Source organism: Bos grunniens, chromosome 8 (assembly GCF_055505025.1).
Source record: "Bos grunniens cultivar Pamir isolate PY7600 chromosome 8, Bosgru_T2T1.0, whole genome shotgun sequence".
Taxonomy (NCBI): domain Eukaryota; kingdom Metazoa; phylum Chordata; class Mammalia; order Artiodactyla; family Bovidae; genus Bos; species Bos grunniens.
In genome coordinates this window covers 52027437-52050003 of record NC_141172.1, presented here as the reverse complement: position 1 = coordinate 52050003, position 22567 = coordinate 52027437, and the positions used below count along the sequence as shown (strand labels likewise).

Sequence of the window (22567 nt, the reverse complement as noted above, 5' to 3'; positions counted from 1 at the left end):
ATTTTTAAATGTCTGAAATGGTTGAAAATTAGTAACTCCATGGGACAACATAGCTGTCAATATTCATACATAATGAAAATCATAAGGATCATATATACATGTAAATACATAATTGAATTTTCAGAGAAGAAGATTTATTTAAGGGATAATTTTTTTTAAAAGGCAGAGTCAAAAGGTAAAAATACTTTCAATGAAAAAGAAAAAGCTTCAAAAAAAACAACAAAAAATATAAAATAATCTATGAGATTATCAATAAACAAAAAGAAAAATCTTCTACATCAGCTATAAAAATATAGAAAAGTTCTGCTGGCTATAATGTATTGTAGAAATAAAGACCAGGTTTCCTACATTGGGGATGGAATGAATCACTTTTTTTATCTTTAGAAATTAAAAATAATTCTTTAAAAAGTGATTCAATTTATAAAAATTTACAATAAAATAAAAATATGTAACAGAAATTTATATATTTGAATCATAACTAATATATAAAATTTTAAAGTGAAATTCACTATAATAAATAGTGGGGAGATAGGGTAATTTTTTCTTTTCTATTCCTATTTTTCTTTACTGAGCATATATTACTTTAACAATGAAGAAATAATCTAGTTTTTGAAAAATTTCACATCTTCTATAAAATACTGAAATTGTAGATTGAGAACCAATGTAAATCAGTGATTCACAAAAGGGAATTACCTTTTTCCAGGGAGTGTGAGTCTCTATAAATTCTTTTAATTCAAAGAAACTCCAAGTTCTACTGAATACATTAGAAAAATCTTTGTAGACATAATATATGTAACAAGTTATTCATAAATGATAACTTATAGTAGAAAACCACAGCATTCCCAATTAAGAATTATATATACTATCCTGATTATCTGGTGATAAAAACAAAATGACTATATTATAAATGCTCAAATAATTAAGGATCTCTAAGATTCAGATAAATAGCATAATGCACACTTAGTAGATATCTGTTACCATTTCACTGTATAGAGTATATATATGCAATGAAGAGGGGTACATTAAAAAACAGTTTTACAAAATTATTAAACTTTTAAAGCTGATACTTGGAGGTACACTATTCCTATATATTGGTTGATATGAAATAAACTGTTAAATTTATCATACTGATTGAGAGATAAATATAGACATAAAAATGGTTTATCACATTAAGACAGACCACATCATAAATGTCTACATATGACCATTATAAATTTTTCTAATTAGCTCCCCCATCATGGTCTCTGTTACTTGAAATAATGTATTTCATTCTTCTTTGATTCAGGACTTTCTATAATGTTTTGTATAGTATGCTTTGTACTCACTGCACTTCATAAATCTGTATATTCATCCACTGAAATTAAAAATTAAATTAATGACCTATACATTTTAATTGATCTCCATTTATTTCAAAGGTGTAGGGATAGAATAATAAATAAAACTAACATTCTTTTTACATATCCATCATAATTATTATTTGACCTAAATGAACAATCTGTGCATCTTGTTTAGACCCTACAGGATCTTTAATATTTTGGACTTTTATAATAAACTATTAATATGCAAGGAGACCTGTAAAACAAAAAGCTGAGGCTTGAAGGTACAGTAGAAAAATAATCAACAACAGTTGGGATGGTTGTTTCTGGTCCTCCTCCCATCACTACAGGAGAGTATAACACAAAATTTCACCATAGGATGTAAATCAGACAAAGTACTACAGCAGCTATTACAGCAGTCATCATTTGACAGTGTACATGACAGTGTACATGACTTTGGGACATAAAATACAGCAGCTCATATTTCATGTTGCACTTTGATGTCCTAGTCACAGATCTAACATGGCTCCATCTGTAAATTTTCATAATGTGACCTTAAAGTCAACACTCAACACTGCACAATGATATATGTATTTTGAACAATTTCAGAAGGTAAAATTTATAAAATTCTGATCATTTTAAAAACAGGAGCAAACTGAAAATTTCAACTTCCTTTTTAAATAAGGAATATTCAAAGTCAGTAATATTATTTGGGACTTCATTTGTTATATCTATACCAATGTGAACACTAAATAATTTCATTTACAGGTTCTTATAATCAGATTATTTATCCATGGTAATAGGTATTCACAAATTCAGGATTTTTATAGATTTCTCTTCCTGTCAGTTTTCACTATGCTATTCAAATGTCAAGTAGACACCAAGGAAATAGAGAATGAATGATTATTCCCTTCAGGAAGAAGACAGAAGAACCCTCCAACTCCTGTTCTATACATAAGCAATGACTGCACAGAAATTTAAAATATAAATAAAGTTAAAGGATATGGAAAGGTATGGTATTACATAGTCAATCTTTCAAACTCAGCTTTCTAACTAGACTTTATTAGATGGAAACTCTCAGTTTTAAAGTTCTAATTAATTATAAAGCCACTAATCAACAAAATAACTGTTCATTTTATTTAAAATCCCAAAATTGAACTCATTTTCTATATATTTGATGAGGAATAAGAAGATATTTTTGTCAAAGTCCTATATCTCCATCAAGAAACCATACAGCAATCCTCAGTCTTGAGTTTTTCTCAAATAAAAGTAACAATAAATGTATTTTTAAAACTAGAAAAATAATTAATACCTGTCAGCAGAGAAGTTTGAAAAGATTATTTCACTGGGACAAGAAAACAGAAACAGAACAAGGGCAATTATACTGTTAAAAGAATATATGTCACTTTCAAGGGCTAAAACCTTAAGGATGAATCCCTAAGGCCACATGAACAAAATGTACAAGTTAATTTAAAATATTATTTTAAATCTCTTTACTATTCAGGAAATCTTAAATAAATGTAATTCTACCTCCAGTTTTCATTAATATGGTAAGGCACTGCTAAAATATCCAGAACTTTCTCCAGATAAATTCTTATGGACCTTTATGAAATCTGTAACACAGAATTAAGTGTCACAGACCAATCAAAGGAAACTCAGTTGTAAATGTCTTGCAAATAGGCAGTTTAGCATTCTCCCCTTTAGAAAGGCCTCATGCTTATTAGCAAAGCCGCGATCTAAGAAGTCAACAAAGAAATTAGCAGACCCTTCCTTCCTCAGGCACACACCATACATAACAACAGACTCTTTCAGCTTCCAGGAGAAGCAGCAGGCTTTGATTTTGACCAAGGGTAAGAAAGCAGTGGATGCTGACAAATACAAATTGTCTCTGATTCCAGTAGTGACTACTTTAATGGTCAGTGTTTTAATTTATTTACTTATTTTAAAAGATAAGAATATAATATTTTGAGGAAAACAGTAAGTAAATTCTTTGACAGTCACATATTTCTTAGTCCTAGCATACATAACCTTGATTTCTACTTAATTTGAGTCAATGCTAGGCAGGTACAATTTCAAGAGCTAAATTTTTAGCTTCTTTTTTTGGTAACCTCAGTATTAAAAATTTGAAATAGCCATTTCCTAAGAATAGGGAATAATAATTTATAGAGATAAAATCTTGATAAACCTAAGAATCAGAAGAGATTCAATTAATTATTGGCTGAATAAACCAAAAGCTGAACAATTATGGCAATTATCTACTACAATCTGATATGTTTATTATAAGCAAAATGCTTAACATAAAGTAAATGTTCCTCTTGATCCAAATGCAGAGCAGTCATAAGCGATTATACATCATACTATTAACAGTCATTAACTGATGTACATTAAATACTCAGTTATTTAATGAATATTAAAAACTAGGAAGCATTATAATAATGTGCTACTTTCTAGACAGATATACAATGACAGATATACATTAGAACGATGTGCTTTTTAAGTACATCTGGTATAACAGAAAGACAGAACAGAAATTTTCATCTAGGTTGATATTAAAAAGAAAGCCTTCGGCACAAAAAACATAAAACAGATTTCCTTATAGAGCTTTCAGAAACATAGATTATGACATTTTTCCAATATTACCCAAAAGAAAAACATATCTATGCTTACTATAAAAATTCTTCTAATGTCCTGAGTTAATTCATAACATTTTACAATAAGAATATAGCACATGGATATGTAAGTTAAAATATAATGACTGTAAAACCAACTTTTTTCAGTTTCACAAAACCTATACATAATAAAATGAAATTATAAGGAGAACCAAACAACATATTTTTCACTCTCAGACTATAAATTATTTCACTGTATAACCTTAAAACAAATCATGAATGTTTCTTATAATAGTAGTTAAACCTATTAGATTTTGGAATAGAACAACAAATTTGTATTGCTTCAAGTTACAGAAGTTTATTATTATTAAAAGAAATTTGACAAAATACTTGTGAAATGCTGAATAAGTATAAATTATTGACTGGCTACTATTCTTTTTCTTTTTTTCAAAACTCAATGACATTATAATACAGCCCAGAAAATCTACAGAGAACATTAAAAACAGCATTTTGCTAACAAATAAGCAGATAATTTAAAATGAAACTAATGAACATTAAAAAAAATTGTCTAACTTTAAATCTTAAAGACAAACTGTTATTGCAAAGCTATAAAATACATACAAGCAAATGCTGTCATATATGGCATGCCCTACTTTGGCTGTAAAATATATTTTTTTGTGTTTAATGCAGTAATTTTTGTTTGTGAAAACAGAAAAACATTTTAAAAGGAAAAAATACTTTTATCTCTCTAAAAATGGACATACAGGTATTATGGTAGTAATCATACAAAACATGTTAAATGAAACATCCCAAATAAAATGTCAAAGAACATATAGATTTTAACATTTCAGAATCTAATCATCGTCATCATTATCATCACTACTTCTACTGTGAGTCACAATCCACTCCCTGTAGACCTGAATTTTCTGTAAGCATGGTAAAGAAAAAAAGAAGCACAAAGGTTAGTTAAGTATGGCAAACTGCTTGGAAAACATGTACAATTATGAAATGGTCAAGAAGTCAATAATTTTGAAGACTTCAGCTCTAAGTGGGGTAGTAATTATGGATATTATATTTCATAATCTAATAGATTTAACTAAACTCCACTGGTTGGCACATTTAATGTATAAAATAACTTGATGATATCAGTAAATTATTCCATGACTGTGTTAGAAATATTTTCTTTCTCTAGTAGGCAACTTTAATAGACTACTAGGAAGTACTATAATAATGTTTCACTTTCTAGACAGAAAGATATACAATCAGAGTGTATCTCATATTTAGTTATCAAACATAGGCACATATAATTTAGTAAAAACAGAGCACCCTTTTTAGAAAGTTAGAAAATAAAAGGACAAACATCTGAAAGTACTAAATATTTTCTAAGGGCATTGTTATTAAATCACTTAGGTTAAATTGAGGTAGATGAGATTTGAAATACTGATTATGTGTCACCTACTTCTTTGCAACAGTACTGGTATTTATATATTTTAGTGTTTGCTAATAGTAAAGTTTTAATTCAAAAATCACTGTTACCACTAAAGCAACAACCCACTTCTTACACCTGTGAGGGAATAATGCCAAACACAACATCCTAAAACATCTGGTGAATTCCTACAGGTATTCAGACTAATACAGTGCTTATTGCACTTGCTGAAAAATAAGTAATGGCTGACAAGGATTGTGAATTTTTAGTCATTTAAACAGCTCTTTCAGCAATTAATACTAAGACTGCCCCTCTGAAAATAATAGGCATGTTTAAAAATACAGTCAATAGTCATGGCCTTAAATCCCAAACTTTAAAGCTTTCAAAAACAATCAATGGAAAAAAGTGTAGGACAAACTTATTTATTACTGAAATCAAGAAATCAACCACGAGAAACTTTTGGTATCTCATGGCTTCCTTGTCATCTGTTCCCTAATAATGAGGATGTATGTCTAAACTTTCTTCACCACTCTAAATTCTCTTCACTGAATATTAACTATTCAGTATAGTAAAATGAATTAATAATATGTTAATTATGTTCTAATAAGGGAAGGCAGGTACTGAATAGGTATGTATGTTTCAATTGTCTAACTATGGGGGATTTCTACATTTCCAAGGAATGATATACTGTCCTTATAGAGTCTGTCAACATGCTATTTAGAACATGCTCTCTCAGTAGATTGCCAGTTTTATCCCAACATGCAATTATTTTGATGCTTTAAAAGCATTTTAACACAATGTAAACACAATGTAAAACCACATAACTAAATGTCATATATTAACCCATTGCTTATAGTTTATGGAAGCACATTTAATGCAAAATTATATACTGGGCATGTAGTGGGTAAAATATTAAAATTTGAAATCTTTACCGTTATCACTTTAAACATAGTAATATTTAAAATATCAAAGCTATAGAGGAAAGACTGTATCTCCCCACAATGTATTATTACTATGAATATTTTCAAGTCTGTACAACAGAATGACTCCTTGTTTTAAAATAAATCATTTAATTTACGATTCCATATCTAAACCACAGAAATGACTTTAAATTGGTATATCCTCTTGTGAATGTTATCTACAGCATAATCCAGATTTTAAAAGGTCCAATTTACAAAGTAAAAGTTATATAAACAGATAAAATACTCCACCTTCAAACTTACTATTGCTCCAAAAGCTAAATTTCCTTACTAAAAGATGCTGGTTTTCATGTGAATTGCTTATTAATTTCACAGGGTTTTAAACAGACCATACAAACACAGAGCAGGAAGAAGAGTCATGGCCATTTAAACAACTTCAAAAGAAAAGGAGAACCCAAGAATTCACAATAGCAGTAGTCATGATTTTTTTCCATATATTGTCTAACTGGACAGGATTATATCTGGAATATTAATGGTTTGAAGGAAGTACCCTAAACAGAAATGGTCTAACTGAGTAAATAAACACCATCAACTATGAAGGAACATAAGGCACAATGGCTTTCAACAAATCTAGCAAATCCAGTACAGGACTAAGAATATCCTATAAAAAGATCAGATCTGCTAAAAATTCTATACAAAATGTTACCAATATAAAAGCTTTTCTTTGCATTCAAAATACTGAAACAGCTGTTATGTAGTTTGTAAATTTTAAGACTAAAATCTATTGTTGGCTTTCACTTGCAAAGTCATGCATTAACTGTTTTCATATCAAACTTTTTGATGCCTGTAAAAAAGAAAAAAAAAATCTTATAGCACATTTAAAACCTAAGTAAATTTAAGAAACTTTAAATTAAATTAAGCAGAAGTATAAAAGCCCAAATATCCTAATACATATTTAAAGCAATATATAGCTACCTAAAAAAAAACACTGATGACTAAATTAATTTTAATTAATAAGTTATTTCTTCACCCACCTGTAACATTTGATTTCCAGTACCATCCCTCAATCTGTAAGGTCTGATAACTCCATCTTCATTAAAGAATCTAGGGGGTCGCAGACTCTCCACTTCATCAGAGGTCTCTGTAGCTCTAGAGGAAAATGTATAACTTGACTTTAAAATTACTCAAAAACTCCTAGTATACTTTAAAATGTAACTGTTAATACTAAAAAAGATCTTTTGGACAAAATGAGACTATTACCTCACTTCTCCGTTTTAAAACCTGTCTTCTGACACAAACAGTGTAAGTTTTCTAGAAAAATGTAGAACTGTAAAGAAGTTTTTTTTATAGATTCTCTTGGATTTTCTTTGTAGACAAGAATCAGAGAATCAGCATATGAGTACTGCTTTTTCTCTTCCGATTTAAGACTTTTAATTTCTTTTGCTTTTCCTATTTCCTACTATATTGCACTACTATATTGCATTATTAGCTTCTCCAACACAATGCTAAAGATGGCGTTCAAGCACCCTTCTCTTGTTTCTAACCTTTAAAAAGAAAGCTTCTAAGAGTTCTTCATGAAGTATAGATATCAGCAACTTTTTTTTTTAAGGCACTTCTTGTGAAGCCAAGTAAGTTAATTTCTACTTTTAGTTCACTAACAGTTTGTTTTTGGCCACTGTTACTGAAATCTTGAATGAGCAATGGATTTTAAATAGAGAATTTTCCCCAGGTCATTGCTGTAATTCTACAGTTTATCTCCTTTGATCTATTCATGTTTTAAGTCACATTACATGATTTTCTAATGTTCAAATACCTTCACATTCCTTTCTGAGGCTTGATATGTACTGTTTGAAACACACACATTGCTGAATTTGGTAATATGCTAATATTTTTGACTGTATGGACCTACATGAGATTGACTCACTTATTTGATCATTCATGCATTCAACAAATGTTCACCCATTCAATAAATATTAAGAGCATGTAATGTATCCAGTAGTCATGTATGGATATGAGAGTTGGACTGTGAAGAAAGCTGAGCGCTGAAGAATTGATGCTTTTGAACTGTGGTGTTGGAGAAGAATCTTGAGAGTCCCTTGGACTGCAAGGAGATCCAACCAGTCCACCTTAAAGGAGATCAGTCCTGGGTGTTCATTGGAAGGACTGATGTTGAAGCTGAAACTCCAATACTTTGGCCACCTCATGCGAAGAGTTGACTCATTGGAAAAGCCCCTGATGCTGGGAGGGATTGGGGTCAGAAGGAGAAGGGGACAACAGAGGATGAGATGGCTGGATGGCATCACCAAGTCGATGGACGTGAGTTTGAGTGAACTCCGAGAGTTGGCGATGGACAGGGAGGCCTGGCGTGCTGCAATTGATTCATGAGGTTGCAAAGAGTCGGACACGACTGAGCGACTGAACTGAACTGAACTGAATGAATCCATAGTATAAACATATACATATGGATCAATTCTCCAGGTAAAAGCAAAAACTGGCAGAATGGATAAAAAATGTGATCCAATTATATGCTGCCCATAAGAGGCTCATTTTAGAGTCAAAGACACACATAAATTTAAAGTAAAAGGATGGAAAAACATATACAATGTAAATAATAACCAAAAGAGAGCTGAAATGGCTCTACTAGGAGACAAAAAAAAAAAAAAAAGAAATGGCTCTACTAAATCAGAAACAATTAGACTTAAAAAATTCCTGTTAGACACAAAGAAGGACATTTTACTTAGAATTAATTTCTATTAGAATACAGATGATTTACACAGTTGTATTAGTTTCAGGTGTACAGCAAAGTGAATCATTTACACATACACCTACATCCATTCTTTTTTAGATTCTTTCTCCATATAGGCCGTTACAGAGTACTGAGTAGAGTTCCCTGTGCTATATAGTAGGTCCTTACTATTATCTATTTTATATATAATAGTGTGTATATGTCAAACCCAATCTTCCAATTTATCCCTCCCTTCCCTACCCCTTGGCTTCCTTCGTATCTCAGATGGTAAAGAATCCGCCTGTAAAGCAGGAGACCCCAGTTCGATTTCTGGGTTGGGACGATCCTCTGGAAAAGGGATAGGTTACCCATTCCAGTATTCATGGGCTTCCCTGGTGGTTCAGCTGGTGAAGAATCCACCTGCAATGCAGGAGACCTGGGTTCCATCGCTGGGTTGGGAAGATCCCCTGGAAAAGGGATAGGCTACCCACTCCAGTATTCTGGCCTGGAGAATTCCATGGACTGTATATAGTGCACGGGGTCGCAAAGAGTTGGACACGACTGAGCGACTTTCATTTTCTCGTTCCCTTACCCCTGGTAACCAGTTTGTTTCCTACATTTCTAACTATTTATGCTTTGTAGATAAGTTCATTCATACCATTTTTGTAGATTCCACACGTACGCAATATCATATATTTGTCTTTGACTTACTTCACTCATTCTGACAATCTCTAGCTTCATCCATATCACTGCAAATGGCATTATTTTATTCTTTTTTATGGCTAGTAATATTCCATTGTATATCTGTACCACATCTTCTTTATTCATTCATCTGTTGATGGACATTTAGGTTGCTTCCATATCCTGGCTACTGTAAACAGTGCTGCAGTGAACACTTGGGGGGCATGTATCTTTTGGAATTATGGTTTTCTCCAGATATAAATGCCCTTGAGTGGGACTGTTGTATCATACACTAGCTCTATTTTTAGTTTTTTAAGGAACTCCCATATTGTTCTCCATAGTGGTTGTACTAATTTATATTGTCACCAACTTGTAGGAAGGTTCGCTTTTCTCCACACCCTCTCCAGCATTTATTGTCTGTAGATTATATTGATGAAGGCCATTCTGATCTGCATTTATCTAGCATTAATAATCAGTGATACTGGCATCTTTCCATGTGCTTTTTTAGCCATCAGTATGTCTTCTTTTGAGAAATGTCTGTTTAGGTCTTTCACACATTTTTTGATTGTGTTGTGTCTTTGCTATTGATCTGCATGAGCTGTCTGTATATTTTGGATATTAATCCACTGTCAGTTTTCATTCCGATCCCAAAGAAGTTCAGTTCAGTCAGTTCAGTCACTCAGTCATGTTTGACTCTTTACAACCCCATGAATGGCAGCACTCCACGCCTCCCTGTCCATCACTAACTCCTGGAGTTTACTCAAACTCATGTCCATTGAGTTGGTGATGCCATCCAGCCATCTCATCCTCTGTTGTCCCCTTCTCCTTCTGCCCCCAGTCCCTCCCAGCATCAAGGTCTTTTCCATCCCAAAGAAAGGCAATGCCAAAGAATGTTGAAACTACTGCACAACTGCATTCATTTCACATGCTAGCAAAGCAATGCTCAAAATTCTCCAGGCGAGGCTTCAAATAAGCAGGATGACAATATACAGCCTTGACATACTCCTTTCCCAATTTGGAACCAGTCTGTTGTTTCATATCCAGTTCTAAGTGTTGCTTCTTGACCTGCATACAGATTTCTCAGGAGACAGCTCAGGTGGTCTGGTATTCCCATCTCTTTCAGAATTTTCCACAGTTTGTTGTGATCCATACAGTCAAAGGCTTGGCATTTTCAATAAAGCAGGAGTATATCATGAAAAATCCTTGACTGGATGAAGCACAAGCTGGAATCAAGATTGCCGGGATAAATATCAATAACCTCAGATATGCAGATGACACCACCCTTATGGCAGAAAGCGAAGAGGAACTTCACCCATCTGTTGTCAGTTGCTTTGCTTGCAAATATTTTTGCCCACTCTCAGGGTGGTCTTTTTGTTTTGTTTACAGTTTCCTTTGCTGTGCAAAAGCTTTTAAGTTTAATTAGGTCCCATTTGTTTACTTTTGTTTTTATTTTAATTTTCATTACTCTAGGAGGTGGATCAAAAAAGCTCTTGCTGCAAATTATGTCAGAGTATTCTGCCTATGTTTTCCTCTAAGAGTTTTATAGTATCTGGTCTCCAGTTTAGTTCAGTTCAGTCACTCAGTCATGTCTGACTCTTTGTGACCCCATGGACTGTAGCACACCAGGCCTCTCTGTCCATCACCAACTCCCAGAGTTTACTCAAACTCATGTCCTTTGAATCGGGGATGCCATCCAACCATCTCATCCTGTTGCGTCTCCTTCTCCTTCCCCCTTCAAATCTTTCCCAGAATCAGGGTCTTTTCAAATGAGTCAGCTCTCCACATCAGGTGGCCAAAGTACTGGAGTTTCAGCTTCAACATCAGTCCTTCCAATGAATATTTAGGATTGATTTCCTTTAGGATGGACTGATTGGATCTCCTTTCAGTCCAAGGGACTCTCAAGAGTCTTCTCCAACACCACAGTTCAAAAGCATCAATTCTCGGCGCTCAGCTTTCTTTATAGTCCAACTCTCACATTCATACATGACTACTGGAAAAACCATAGCCTTGACTAGACGAACCTCTGTTGACAAAGTAATGTCTCTGCTTTTGAATATGCTATCTAGGTTGGTCATAACTTTTCTTCCAAGGAGTAAGCGTCTTTTAATTTCATGGCTGCAACCACCATCTGCAATGATTTTGGAGCCCCCAAAAATAAAGTCAGCCACTGTTTCCACTGTTTCCCCATCTATTTGCCATGAAGTGATGGGACCAGATGCCATGGTCTTAGTTTTCTGAATGTTGAGCTTTAAGCCAACTTCTCCACTCTCCTCTTGCACTTTCATCAAGAGGCTCTTTAGTTCTTCTTCACTTTCTGCCATAAGGGTGGTGTCATCTACATATCTGAGCTTATTGAGATTTCTCACAGCAATATTGATTCCAGCTTGTGCTTCATTCAGCCCAGTGTTTCTCATGATGTTAAGTTAAATAAGTTAAATTTATAAGTTTATAAACTGCATATAAGTTAAATAAGCAGGGTGACAATATACAGCCTTGACGTACTCCTTTTCCTATAGTATAGTATCTGGTCTTACATTTAGGTATTTAACACATTCTGAGTTTATTTTTATGTATGATGTTAGGAAGTGTCCTAATTGTATTCATTTACATGCAGCTGTTCAGTTTTTCTGGCACCACTCATGGAGGAGACTGTCTTTTCTCCATTGTATATTCTTGCTTCCTTTATCAGAGATAGGGTGACCATAAGTGCATGGGTTTATCTAAGGACTTTTTATCCTGTTCCTTTAATCTGTATCTCTGTTTTTGTTCCAGTACTATTCTGTTTTGATTACTATAGCTTTGTAGTATAGTCTGAAGTCAAGGATCCCAATTCCTCCAGTTCTGTTTTTCTTGCTCAGGATTGCTTTGGCTATTCATGGTCTTCTGTGCTTCCACACAAATTGTATCATTTTTCTGGTTTAATTCTGTGAAAAATGCCATTAGATTCATAGGGATTTCAATGAATCTGAAGATTGCCTTGAGCAGTATAGTTATTTTGATTTTCCCAATCCAAGAACTTGGTGTATCTTTCCATCTCTTTGTGTGGTCTTTGATTTCTTTCATCAGTGTCTTATAGTTTTCAAAGTACAGGTCTTTTGCTTCCTTAGGTAGGTTTATTCCTAGATATTTTATTCTTTTTGATGTAATGGTAAATGGGAATATTTCCTGGATTTCTCTGATTTTTTGTTGTTAGTGTATATGAATGCAAGAGATGTCTGTGTATTAATTTTATAGCCTGCAATATTACCAAATTCACTGATGAGCTCCAGCAGTTTTCTGATAGCATCTTTAGGATTTTCCATGTACAGTATCATGTCATCTGCAAACAGTGACAGTCTTACTTCTTTTCCAATTTGGATTCATTTTATTTCTTTTTCTTCTCTGACTGCCATGGAAAATTCGTTATTTTTATTGACTTTTGAGTTTATCTGATGACTCAGATCAGATCAGATCAGTCGCTCAGTTGTGTCCGACTCTTTGCGACCCCATGAATCGCAGCACGCCAGGCCTCCCTGTCCATCACCAACTCCCGGAGTTCACTCAAACTCATGTCCATCGAGTCAGTGATGCCATCCAGCCATCTCATCCTCTGTAGTCCCCTTCTCCTCTTGCCCCCAGTCCCTCCCAGCATCATAGTCTTTTCCAGTGAGTCAACTGTTCGCGTGAGGTGGCCAAAGTACTGGAGTTTCAGCTTTAGCATCATTCCTTCCAAAGAAATCCCAGGGCTGATCTCCTTCAGAATGGACTGGTTGGATCTCCTTGCAGTCCAAGGGACTCTAACACCACAGTTCAAAAGCATCAATTCTTCAGCGCTCAGCCTTCTTCACAGTCCAACTCTCACATCCATACATGACCACTGGAAAAACCATAGCCTTGACTAGACGAAACTTTGTTGGCAAAGTAATGTCTCTGCTTTTGAATATGCTATCTAGGTTGGTCATAACTTTCCTTCCAAGGAGTAAGCGTCTTTTAATTTCATGGCTGCAGTCCCCATCTGCAGTGATTTTGGAGCCCAGAAAAATAAAGTCTGACACTGTTTCCACTGTTTCCCCATCTATTTCCCATGAAATGATGGGACCAGATGCCATGATTTTCGTTTTCTGAATGTTGAGCTTTAAGCCAACTTTTTCACTCTCCACTTTCACTTTCATCAAGAGGCTTTTGAGTTCCTCTTCACTTTCTGCCATAAGGGTGGTGTCATCTGCATATGTGAGGTTATTGATATTTCTCCCGGCAATCTTGATTCCAGCCTGTGTTTCTTCTAGTCCAGTGTTTCTCATGATGTACTCTGCATATAAGTTAAATAAACAGGGTGACAATATACAGCCTTGACGTACTCCTTTTCCTATTTGGAACCAGTCTGTTATTCCATGTCCAGTTCTAACTGTTACTTCCTGACCTGCATACAAATTTCTCAAGAGGCAGATCAGGTGGTCTTGTATTCCCATCTCTTTCCTAATTTTCCATAGTTTATTGTGATCCACACAGTCAAAGGCTTTGGCATAGTCAATAAAGCAGAAATAGATAGATTTCTGGAACTCTCTTGCTTTTTCCATGATCCAGCGGATGTTGGCTATTTGATCTCTGGTTCCTCTGCCTTTTCTAAAACCAGCTTGAACATCTGGAAGTTCACGGTTCACATATTGCTGAAGCCTGGCTTTGGAGAATTTTGAGTATTACTTTACTAGCGTGTGAGATGAGTGCAATTGTGCAGTAGTTTGAGCATTATTTGGCATTGCCTTTCTTTGGGATTGGAATGAAAACTGACCTTTTCCAGTCCTGTGGCCACTGCTGAGTTTCCAAATTTGCTGGCATATTGAGTGCAGCACTTTCACAGCATCATCTTTCAGGATTTGGAATAGCTCAACTGGAATTCCATCACCTCCACTAGCTTTGTTCGTAGTGATGCTTTCTAAGGCCCACTTGACTTCACATTCCAGGATGTCTGGCTCTAGCTGAGTGATCACACCATCGTGATTATCTTGGTCGTGAAGATCTTTTTTGTACAGTTCTTCTGTTTATTCTTGTTATCTCTTCTTAATATCTTCTGCTTCTGTTAGGTCCATACCATTTCTGTCCTTTATCGAGCCCATCTTTGCATAAAATGTTCCTTTGGTATCTCTGATTTTCTTGAAGAGATCCCTAGTCTTTCCTATTCTGTTGTTTTCCTCTATTTCTTTGCATTGATTGCTGAAGAAGGCTTTCTTATCTCTTCTTGCTATTCTTTGGAACTCTGAATTCAGATGTTTATATCTTTCCTTTTCTCCTTTGCCTTTCGCTTCTCTTCTTTTCACAGCTATTTGTAAGGCCTCCCCAGACAGCCATTTTGCTTTTTTGCATTTCTTTTCCATGGGCATGGTCTTGATCCCTGTCTCCTGTACAATGTCATGAATCTCATCTGATGACTATGATTCAATAATTATATTTGTGAAACCAAAGTTATAGGCAGAAGAAACTGAGGCTTTTTTCTAATCTTAACTTTAAACTAAAACAGTAAATACTGAATCATGGTAATAGTATGAAATATTGACTTAAAAGGAGCAGCTCACTTAATGACAATGATTATTCCTATAGAACAGAACGTGAAAGATAATACAAAAGAAAAAAGATCAGGGAGATATTCACCCACTAACTATGTAAGTTAGGTTTTAAGTTAAATTCATTAGCATGAATTTAATAAATTGTTTTATATTACAAACTTGTAGAATAGAGGCAGCAATAATGTAACTACTAAATTTTAGTCTTATAATAAATTTAATTTGGAGGAAAAAAGAACATGTTTTAAAATTATTTGCACAAGTGAAGAGAAACAGAAAAGATCTAATAGTTCACAGCAAATTAAATCATAAAAAAGGTATGAACACAAGCTGAGTTTGCATGAGGAATATAAAAAGTCATTATTTCTCAGAAAAGGAATTAGAGTATTACATTTGCTAATTTTATAACTAATGTATAGAATTACATTATTGTAAAGTATTTCAATCAAAGTAAGTAAAAAGTTGAATTTGCCAAACCTTTCCTCCCAAGGCTGCTGGGAATGAATGATGAATAAAGCAGAACTGAAGCTGAAATGATGCAATGCAAAAAAGTATCAAAAGCAATTAGGAAGATCAGATCCAACTTACTGTTATTATTGGGTTCATAGTTAAGTGCCTTGGGTCAAACAGATTTACCTCATTTCTCTTGGTTGAAGCATTTTACATCAGGAGAATTTACCTTTTTATTCCCTGAAATGTACTGCTAGCCATGTCTATGATGCCTCCAGTTGGCCTTGTCACTGCTCCAACTAAACCTTTCCCAACACCTTTAAAGAAACCAGTTGCTCCTTCTTTCTGAGCTCCTGGAAAGAAAAAAGACAAGAGGTTTTGACAACTGGATTAAGAATGAAAATGGAATTAATTCATGAAATATATATATCACCCAAAAGAATTATTATACTCACCTTTGATTGGTTTTGTAACAATTCCTGTTATGCCACTTACAAAACCCTAGAGGAAAAGCACAAATGAAAATTTACAATAATTTGATGTGATATTTTGAAGAACCAAGTCTGGCTTACAAAAGAAATGCAGAATTCTGCTTTCTAGATGCCACAAGAATTAATGTATTTCCTACATATTCTATTTAAACAGAGTATTTTGAAGGCTACTGACATTTTTTTATATATGACAACCCACTGCTCCTCTAACATCCAAATAATATTTGAGTGAATGCAAGTTTTCTATTTCCTTTCTCATAGAATGTGGCTTTAAAAGATATTCCTCAAATGTTCACAACTATGGGAAATTTCTTACAGAAACTAGGCCTTTTCCTCCACGAGTGATGCCTTCCCTAAGACCAGCTGGTTGCTTATTCATGGCTTCTCTTCTCTTCTGTTGGTAGTCTTCATCCATAGTCATAGCTGCCACCCCTTTAGCCATAGCACTGGTGATTTTGGAGGCAGCACCAGCTAGTCCACCTGGCAAAAGTATAACACCTTTAGTAAAAACCAAACATATCCTTACTTTCTAGCATAATGATCCTTGGTGGGCATTCTGTTTCTTACCAACAGCTCCACCAACTAGTGCTTTCAGTCCTAGTGCCATTCCTTCCACAAACTCTTCAGGACCCTGGATGGCTCCCTAAAGGGTCAAAATATAACAACAGTAAATAAAGTTACTGTTACTTTTAAAGGTAAATTTAAAAAAGAATATACAAGGAAGGCAGTAGTGACAAAAAGAATAAAGATGTCCTAGAGAAGTGACATCAGAAGAAAACTTCACATTAACAGAATTCTCAGATATTTCATGACTTTTGAAGTACAAAGGATAAAGTGCTGGAAGTTGATCCAAACTTAGAAAGAAATATGACTATTCACCAAAGTGTACAAAAGATGCTTACATGGATTATAAGCTATATATGAGAAGGTAACCACAAACTACTCTTGAAAAATTTTCAGAAAAAGAAATAAAAACACTTTAATTCTTAGTATTTCTAATGTTTTAGGTTACAGTGTACAAAATAAATATCAAATGTATTTTATTTTTCATTATCCTCTATGTTTAAAAGTCAAAGTGGGAGAGTTTTGAATGTTTTGACAGGAATTTTTAAGGGACATAGACCAATCATAATTTCTGCCACTGAGTATCAAGATTGCTTCGCACACTGTCAGCTTACGTGGTTATTTTTACTGTCCCATACCACTGTGCAAAGCAAGACTGCATGTCCATGGGAATCTTGATTCTACTATAGTGTAAACTTTATCCACTTTTAATATTCCAACAGATCACTTAAAATTTGGTATTTCTTAGTAAAGTCTTAAGTTTTGAAGGAAAAGGTAAACATTTCCTCCAAGATTTTGCAAAACCTCTTACCATTGCTTCAAAATAATGTCCTTTTGTTGTTTTCAAAAATCTATTTACACCTACAACTCAAGTTAACGATTGGGGTGCATTATTCTCACTATTTTTAATTGAAGTATAGTTCATTTACAATGTTGTGTTGGTTACCAGTATACACTAAAGTGATTCAGTTATACATATTTGTGTGTGTGTGTATATACTTCTTCATACTCTTCCCATTATGGTTTTTTACAGGATATTGAATATACTTCCCTGTGATATATACATTAGGAACTTGTTGATCATCTGTTTTATATATAGCAACTTCTATCTGCTAATGGAATGAATTATTTATTCAAAAGGATTAGTGTCATGTATTGTACAAGATTAACTATATTACCTGGTAAGGTTCATAAAAAAATGCTTCTACACCTTCAGAAAATTCTCTTATCAAGCCAAAGGGATTTCCCAAAACATCAAGTCCAAGAATGAGTACGTACATCTGTTTAATGGCCTAAAAATGAAATATAAACATTAGTCAAATCAGATAATCAGAGTTAATATTTTTTTCCTTACATTTAGTACACATATCTAGTTTTTTTTTCAGGCTAACATTCTCACCAGCAATTTCAAACTATCCCATATCACCTTATTCATCACTAGTCTTAGTTTAAAAAAGCAATTTGGTATTAGAATATGAGAAATAATATGACCTGTTTACATAGAGTTTTGGAATATTCAAAATACTTTTACAACTATGTGCGACAGTTGTTATTACTGCCACCATTTTATATACTACAGAAGCACACAGGTCAAATGATGCTGAGTCATATAGACAGTAAAACTGAGATCCAAACCCAGATTTCTTTCTTTTTTTAAAAAAAAATATTTATTTTAATTGGAGGCTAATTAATTTACAGTACTGTAGTGGTTTTTGCCACACATTGACATGAATCAGCCACAGGTGTACATCTGTCCCCCTGTCCCAAACCCCCCTCCCTCCTCATCCCATCCCCCTGGGTTGTCCCAGTGCACTGGCTTTGACTGCCCTGTTTCATGCATCAAACTTGGACTGGTCATCTATTTCACATATGGCAATACACATGTTTCAATGCTATTCTCTCAAATCATCCCACCCTTGCCTTCTCCCACAGAGTCCAAAAGTCTGTTCTTTGCATCTGTGTCTCTTTTGCTGTCTTGCATAAGGGTCATGCTTACTATCTTTCTAAATTTCATATATACGCATTAATACACTGTATTGGTGTTTTTCTTTCTGACTTACTTCACTCTGTATAATAGGTGCCAGTTTCATCCACCTCATTAGAACTGACTCAAATGCGTTCCTTTTTATAGCTGAGTAATATTCCATTGTGTATATGTACCACAACTTTCTTATCCATTCATCTGCCAATGGACATCTAAGTTGCTTCCATATCCTACCTATTGTAAACAGTGCTGCGATGAACACTGGGGCTCAGTTCTGGTTCTCTTGGTGTGTATTCCCAGCAGTGGGATTGCTGAGACATATGGCAGTTCTATTTCCAGTTTTTTAAGGAATCTCCACACTGTTCTCCATAATGTAAACCCAGATTTCTTAAGTCATGCTCAGTGATCTGTCCACCATACAACAGTTATCCTAATGCTCTGTAAGTTATACCATAAAATATAGGACTCCTTAGAGATGGAGAAAAATCCAATAAATATCTAGCTTGACTAAACAATTACATTAAAAATATCCTGTGTTCAGTTACTTACTGATAAATAGTTCCCCTTGACCTATTTTTTTTTAAGTAAGTGAAGTGAGTTAGTCAGTTAATTACCATTTAAAGATTTATATCTAGTTCACACTGATCCAGGAAGATTTCTGTCAAAGACTAAAAGTAAAGGTAAAATCTGAAATGGTAGTAGGGCTTAATTTCTTTCCACAATCCTGAGGAGAAAAACCAAGTTCTAAAATTTTGAAAATGGCTATTCATTTACTTGCCAAATCTAAATTATATATTACATATGTGGTTTCACTATTTTATATCAGTCTGTCCCTCTGTAAAATAATCTCAGACAAACCTGCTTTGAATAGTGTCTTATTACTTCAGACTGTAGTTCAGCTGTTGTATGGAACTGATAATTGAGTTCAAAAAATGCTAGCCTAAAAAGAAAACACAACAAAAAACATAAAAATGCATATGGGTCTCACTCATGAACATGAACTGCACTTCTCAATTCTGTCCTACTGTGACCTACACAGAAAATGCTTGATTCACTGAGACAAATAGAAATTGCTCAAGAATGGCCAGGATTCAATTGTTGCAGGTTTTCCCTGATTAGCTGACAGCTGAAGAATCACCCTAAGTTTGTATGTGTGTCCTCTGTCACGTCCAGCTCTTTGCAACTCCATGGACTATGGCCCACCAGACTCCTCTATTTGTGGGATTTTTCTATCAAGAATACTAGCAGGTTGCCATTTCCTCCTCCAGAGGATCTTCCCAACCCAGAGATCAAACCCACATCTCCTCCGTAGGCAGAGGGATTCTTTATCACTGAGCCACATGGAAGCCCTCACCATCATTTTATTTATAACCTGTTCACAGCATATACCTGGATCCACTAGTTGGGAAGTTTTATGCTAAGGCTATAGTCCATGGGGTCACAAAGAGTCGGACATAATTGAGTGACTGACACTTCCTTTCTTTCATGCTAAGGACAGGACAGCAGCAAGATTAGAAATCTCATCCAATTTTTCATGTCTGCAAATCTATGTTTTTTACTTTGACTATTTCCTTTTATCTAGATTTACAGTTACCACTTTGGACTCACTGATTCTTACTACTGTTCTTTTTTTTTTTTCTTTAGTTTTTTTCTTGATTCTTACTACTATTCTTAATAACAGTTCTAGGTGCTATCTGCAAAGGTCATTCTCATCTATAGACTCCACTCAGACTCTGAGTCTCTGGTCAGATACTTCAATAGCTTACATTATGACACATTAAAGTATAAATTCTTGACTGTACCATTTAAACAGATTCCTTCATTTCTGCTATCATAGTATTCATTTTCTCCTAGTTACATATGCTTTAAAGAGTCTTGATACCATAGGCCTTAAAGTAGCATCTTTAAAAGCACTACACATCACATCTTTGAGTATATACATCTTCTTAGGGATCCTTGCCTAAGTAAAAAAGGCATTGCGTAACACATAAACTTGCACAGCCTCTTTTTTTCTTTTTTCAACCATGCCATATGGTGTATGGAATCTCTGGACCAGGATTCAAACCCTCTCCCCCTACAGTAGGAGCTTGGAGTTTTAACCACTGGACCACCAGGGAAGTCTCTGTCCCTCTGTATTAAGGAAATTTTTTAATAATTACTCTGCTATTTAATAGTTAAGGCAATATATTAAATTATATTTAGCCTTTGATCTGGAATTTACATACTTTTTTACTTACAAAATTTTAAAGTAAATATAAAAATGGGCTTTTTGTCAATTTATAGATTTGAATTATAAACATACTTAAAAACTACATCTTGTACATCTGTGAGAGTGGCACCAATACTCTTCAGCAAAAGATGTAAAGAACGAATTGCCATCAGTCCTTCATGCTGTTCTGAATCTTTCGGTTCTTCACCACCTGAACTCAGTGAAACACTTAAATGCAACTAAAGAAATAAAGAGATAAATATTTAAATCACTTTCTTCATAATAACTCTTAAAATTCAATCTCATTCTAAATTTACTATACCATACATAAGATTTCAAATAACCTAGATATTAATTTTGATATAATTAATAAGTGGAATGTTAAAGGAATTTAAAATCTAAACAGCACCTTTAAAAATTTTAAATCCAACAATGTAATGTATGTTATTTAGCTCAATCCAATTCTTTTGGTAAACCTAGGAAAATATTAATCTTTATAAATTTTTAGTAACAGTAACAATCTAGAAGTTGAAGTTGTGGAAAATAACTCAAATATCTCCAAAATTTCTCCAAGTTGAATGTTTCAACTATTAGAATTAAGTTATCATGGTGAAAGAAAGTGAAGTAGCTCAGTCATGTCCAACTCTTTGTGACCCCATGGGCTGTAGCCTACCAGGCTCTTCTGTCCATGGAATTTTCCAGGCAAGAGTACTGGAGTGGGTTGCCATTTCCTTCTCCAGGGGATCTTCCCAAACCATGGATCGAACCTCCCGCATTGCAGGCAGACGCTTTACCATCTGAGCCACCAGGGAAGCATGGTGAAGCCAGTTAAAAACATTTTTATATTATATGCATATATGTGTGTGTGTGTGTGTGTATACATATATATAGAAGTCACTCAGTTGTGTTTGACAATGTGATCCCATGGACTGTAGCCCACCAGGCTCCTCTTTCCATGGGATTTCTCCGGGCAAGAATACTGGAGTGGATTACCATTCCCTTCTCCAGAGGATCTTCTGGCCCAGGGATCAAACCTCGGTTTCCTGCATTGCAGGCAGATTCTTTAGTCTTTCAGCTACAGAGAAGATCAGCATGGTGTACACAGTTATACAGCAATTTTCTTTAGATATTATGCAACTCATAGAAATTTTATGTTAAGAACTTACTTTTAGTTCCGTTCAATCTTCAGTTTTTAAATCAAGGTTATTTTATAAAATTATTTGAAACTTTAATATCATATATAAAAGTTTGAAAATTATCAGTCAACACTTTAATAGATAGTAAATGAACATAATGTTAGGTCAAATGTAAACATATAAACAAATACTATAGGTGGCTTTCACATATAAAAGAGTATAAAAATAAATAAAAATTAAAAGTATCATTCCTTTCTAACTTATATTTGAATGGTGAAGTTGCAGAATTTATATACTATCAAAGAACAGAACTGAAATGCTATATTCCCCAAAACTGATCAAATCAATTTGCTATTAACTAGATTACCAAGGATAATAAAAATGACTTTTATTTTCCCCCTACCTTGATAGGAGATATATGAAAGTATTCATAGAGACTGACTTGTGATGAATCTACTAATGAGACTATTTTATATTCTTCTTGGAAAGCTTCTATGTCTTTATGAAAAAGCTCAACCT

At 34.2% G+C, this 22567-nt stretch overlaps 1 protein-coding gene across 3 annotated transcripts in view; it reads right to left on the bottom strand.

Moving 5' to 3' along the window:
• The window catches only part of VPS13A (vacuolar protein sorting 13 homolog A), a 282305-nt gene that overhangs the window by 26172 nt on the left and 233566 nt on the right, over positions 1–22567 (bottom strand). For 2 of the 3 annotated variants that reach the window (XM_086415617.1, XM_086415619.1), the window contains 9 exons: positions 22452–22565; positions 21006–21151; positions 19562–19643; positions 17898–18011; positions 16723–16798; positions 16472–16635; positions 16120–16165; positions 15894–16017; positions 7306–7420 (listed from right to left, as the gene is read on the bottom strand). In XM_086415617.1, coding sequence (XP_086271743.1) covers positions 7306–7420; positions 15894–16017; positions 16120–16165; positions 16472–16635; positions 16723–16798; positions 17898–18011; positions 19562–19643; positions 21006–21151; positions 22452–22565 — 981 coding nt within the window. Of the gene's footprint in view, positions 1–4257; positions 7116–7305; positions 7421–15893; positions 16018–16119; positions 16166–16471; positions 16636–16722; positions 16799–17897; positions 18012–19561; positions 19644–21005; positions 21152–22451; positions 22566–22567 lie in introns of those variants that run through there. The other variant, XM_086415618.1, reaches the window with a different exon arrangement.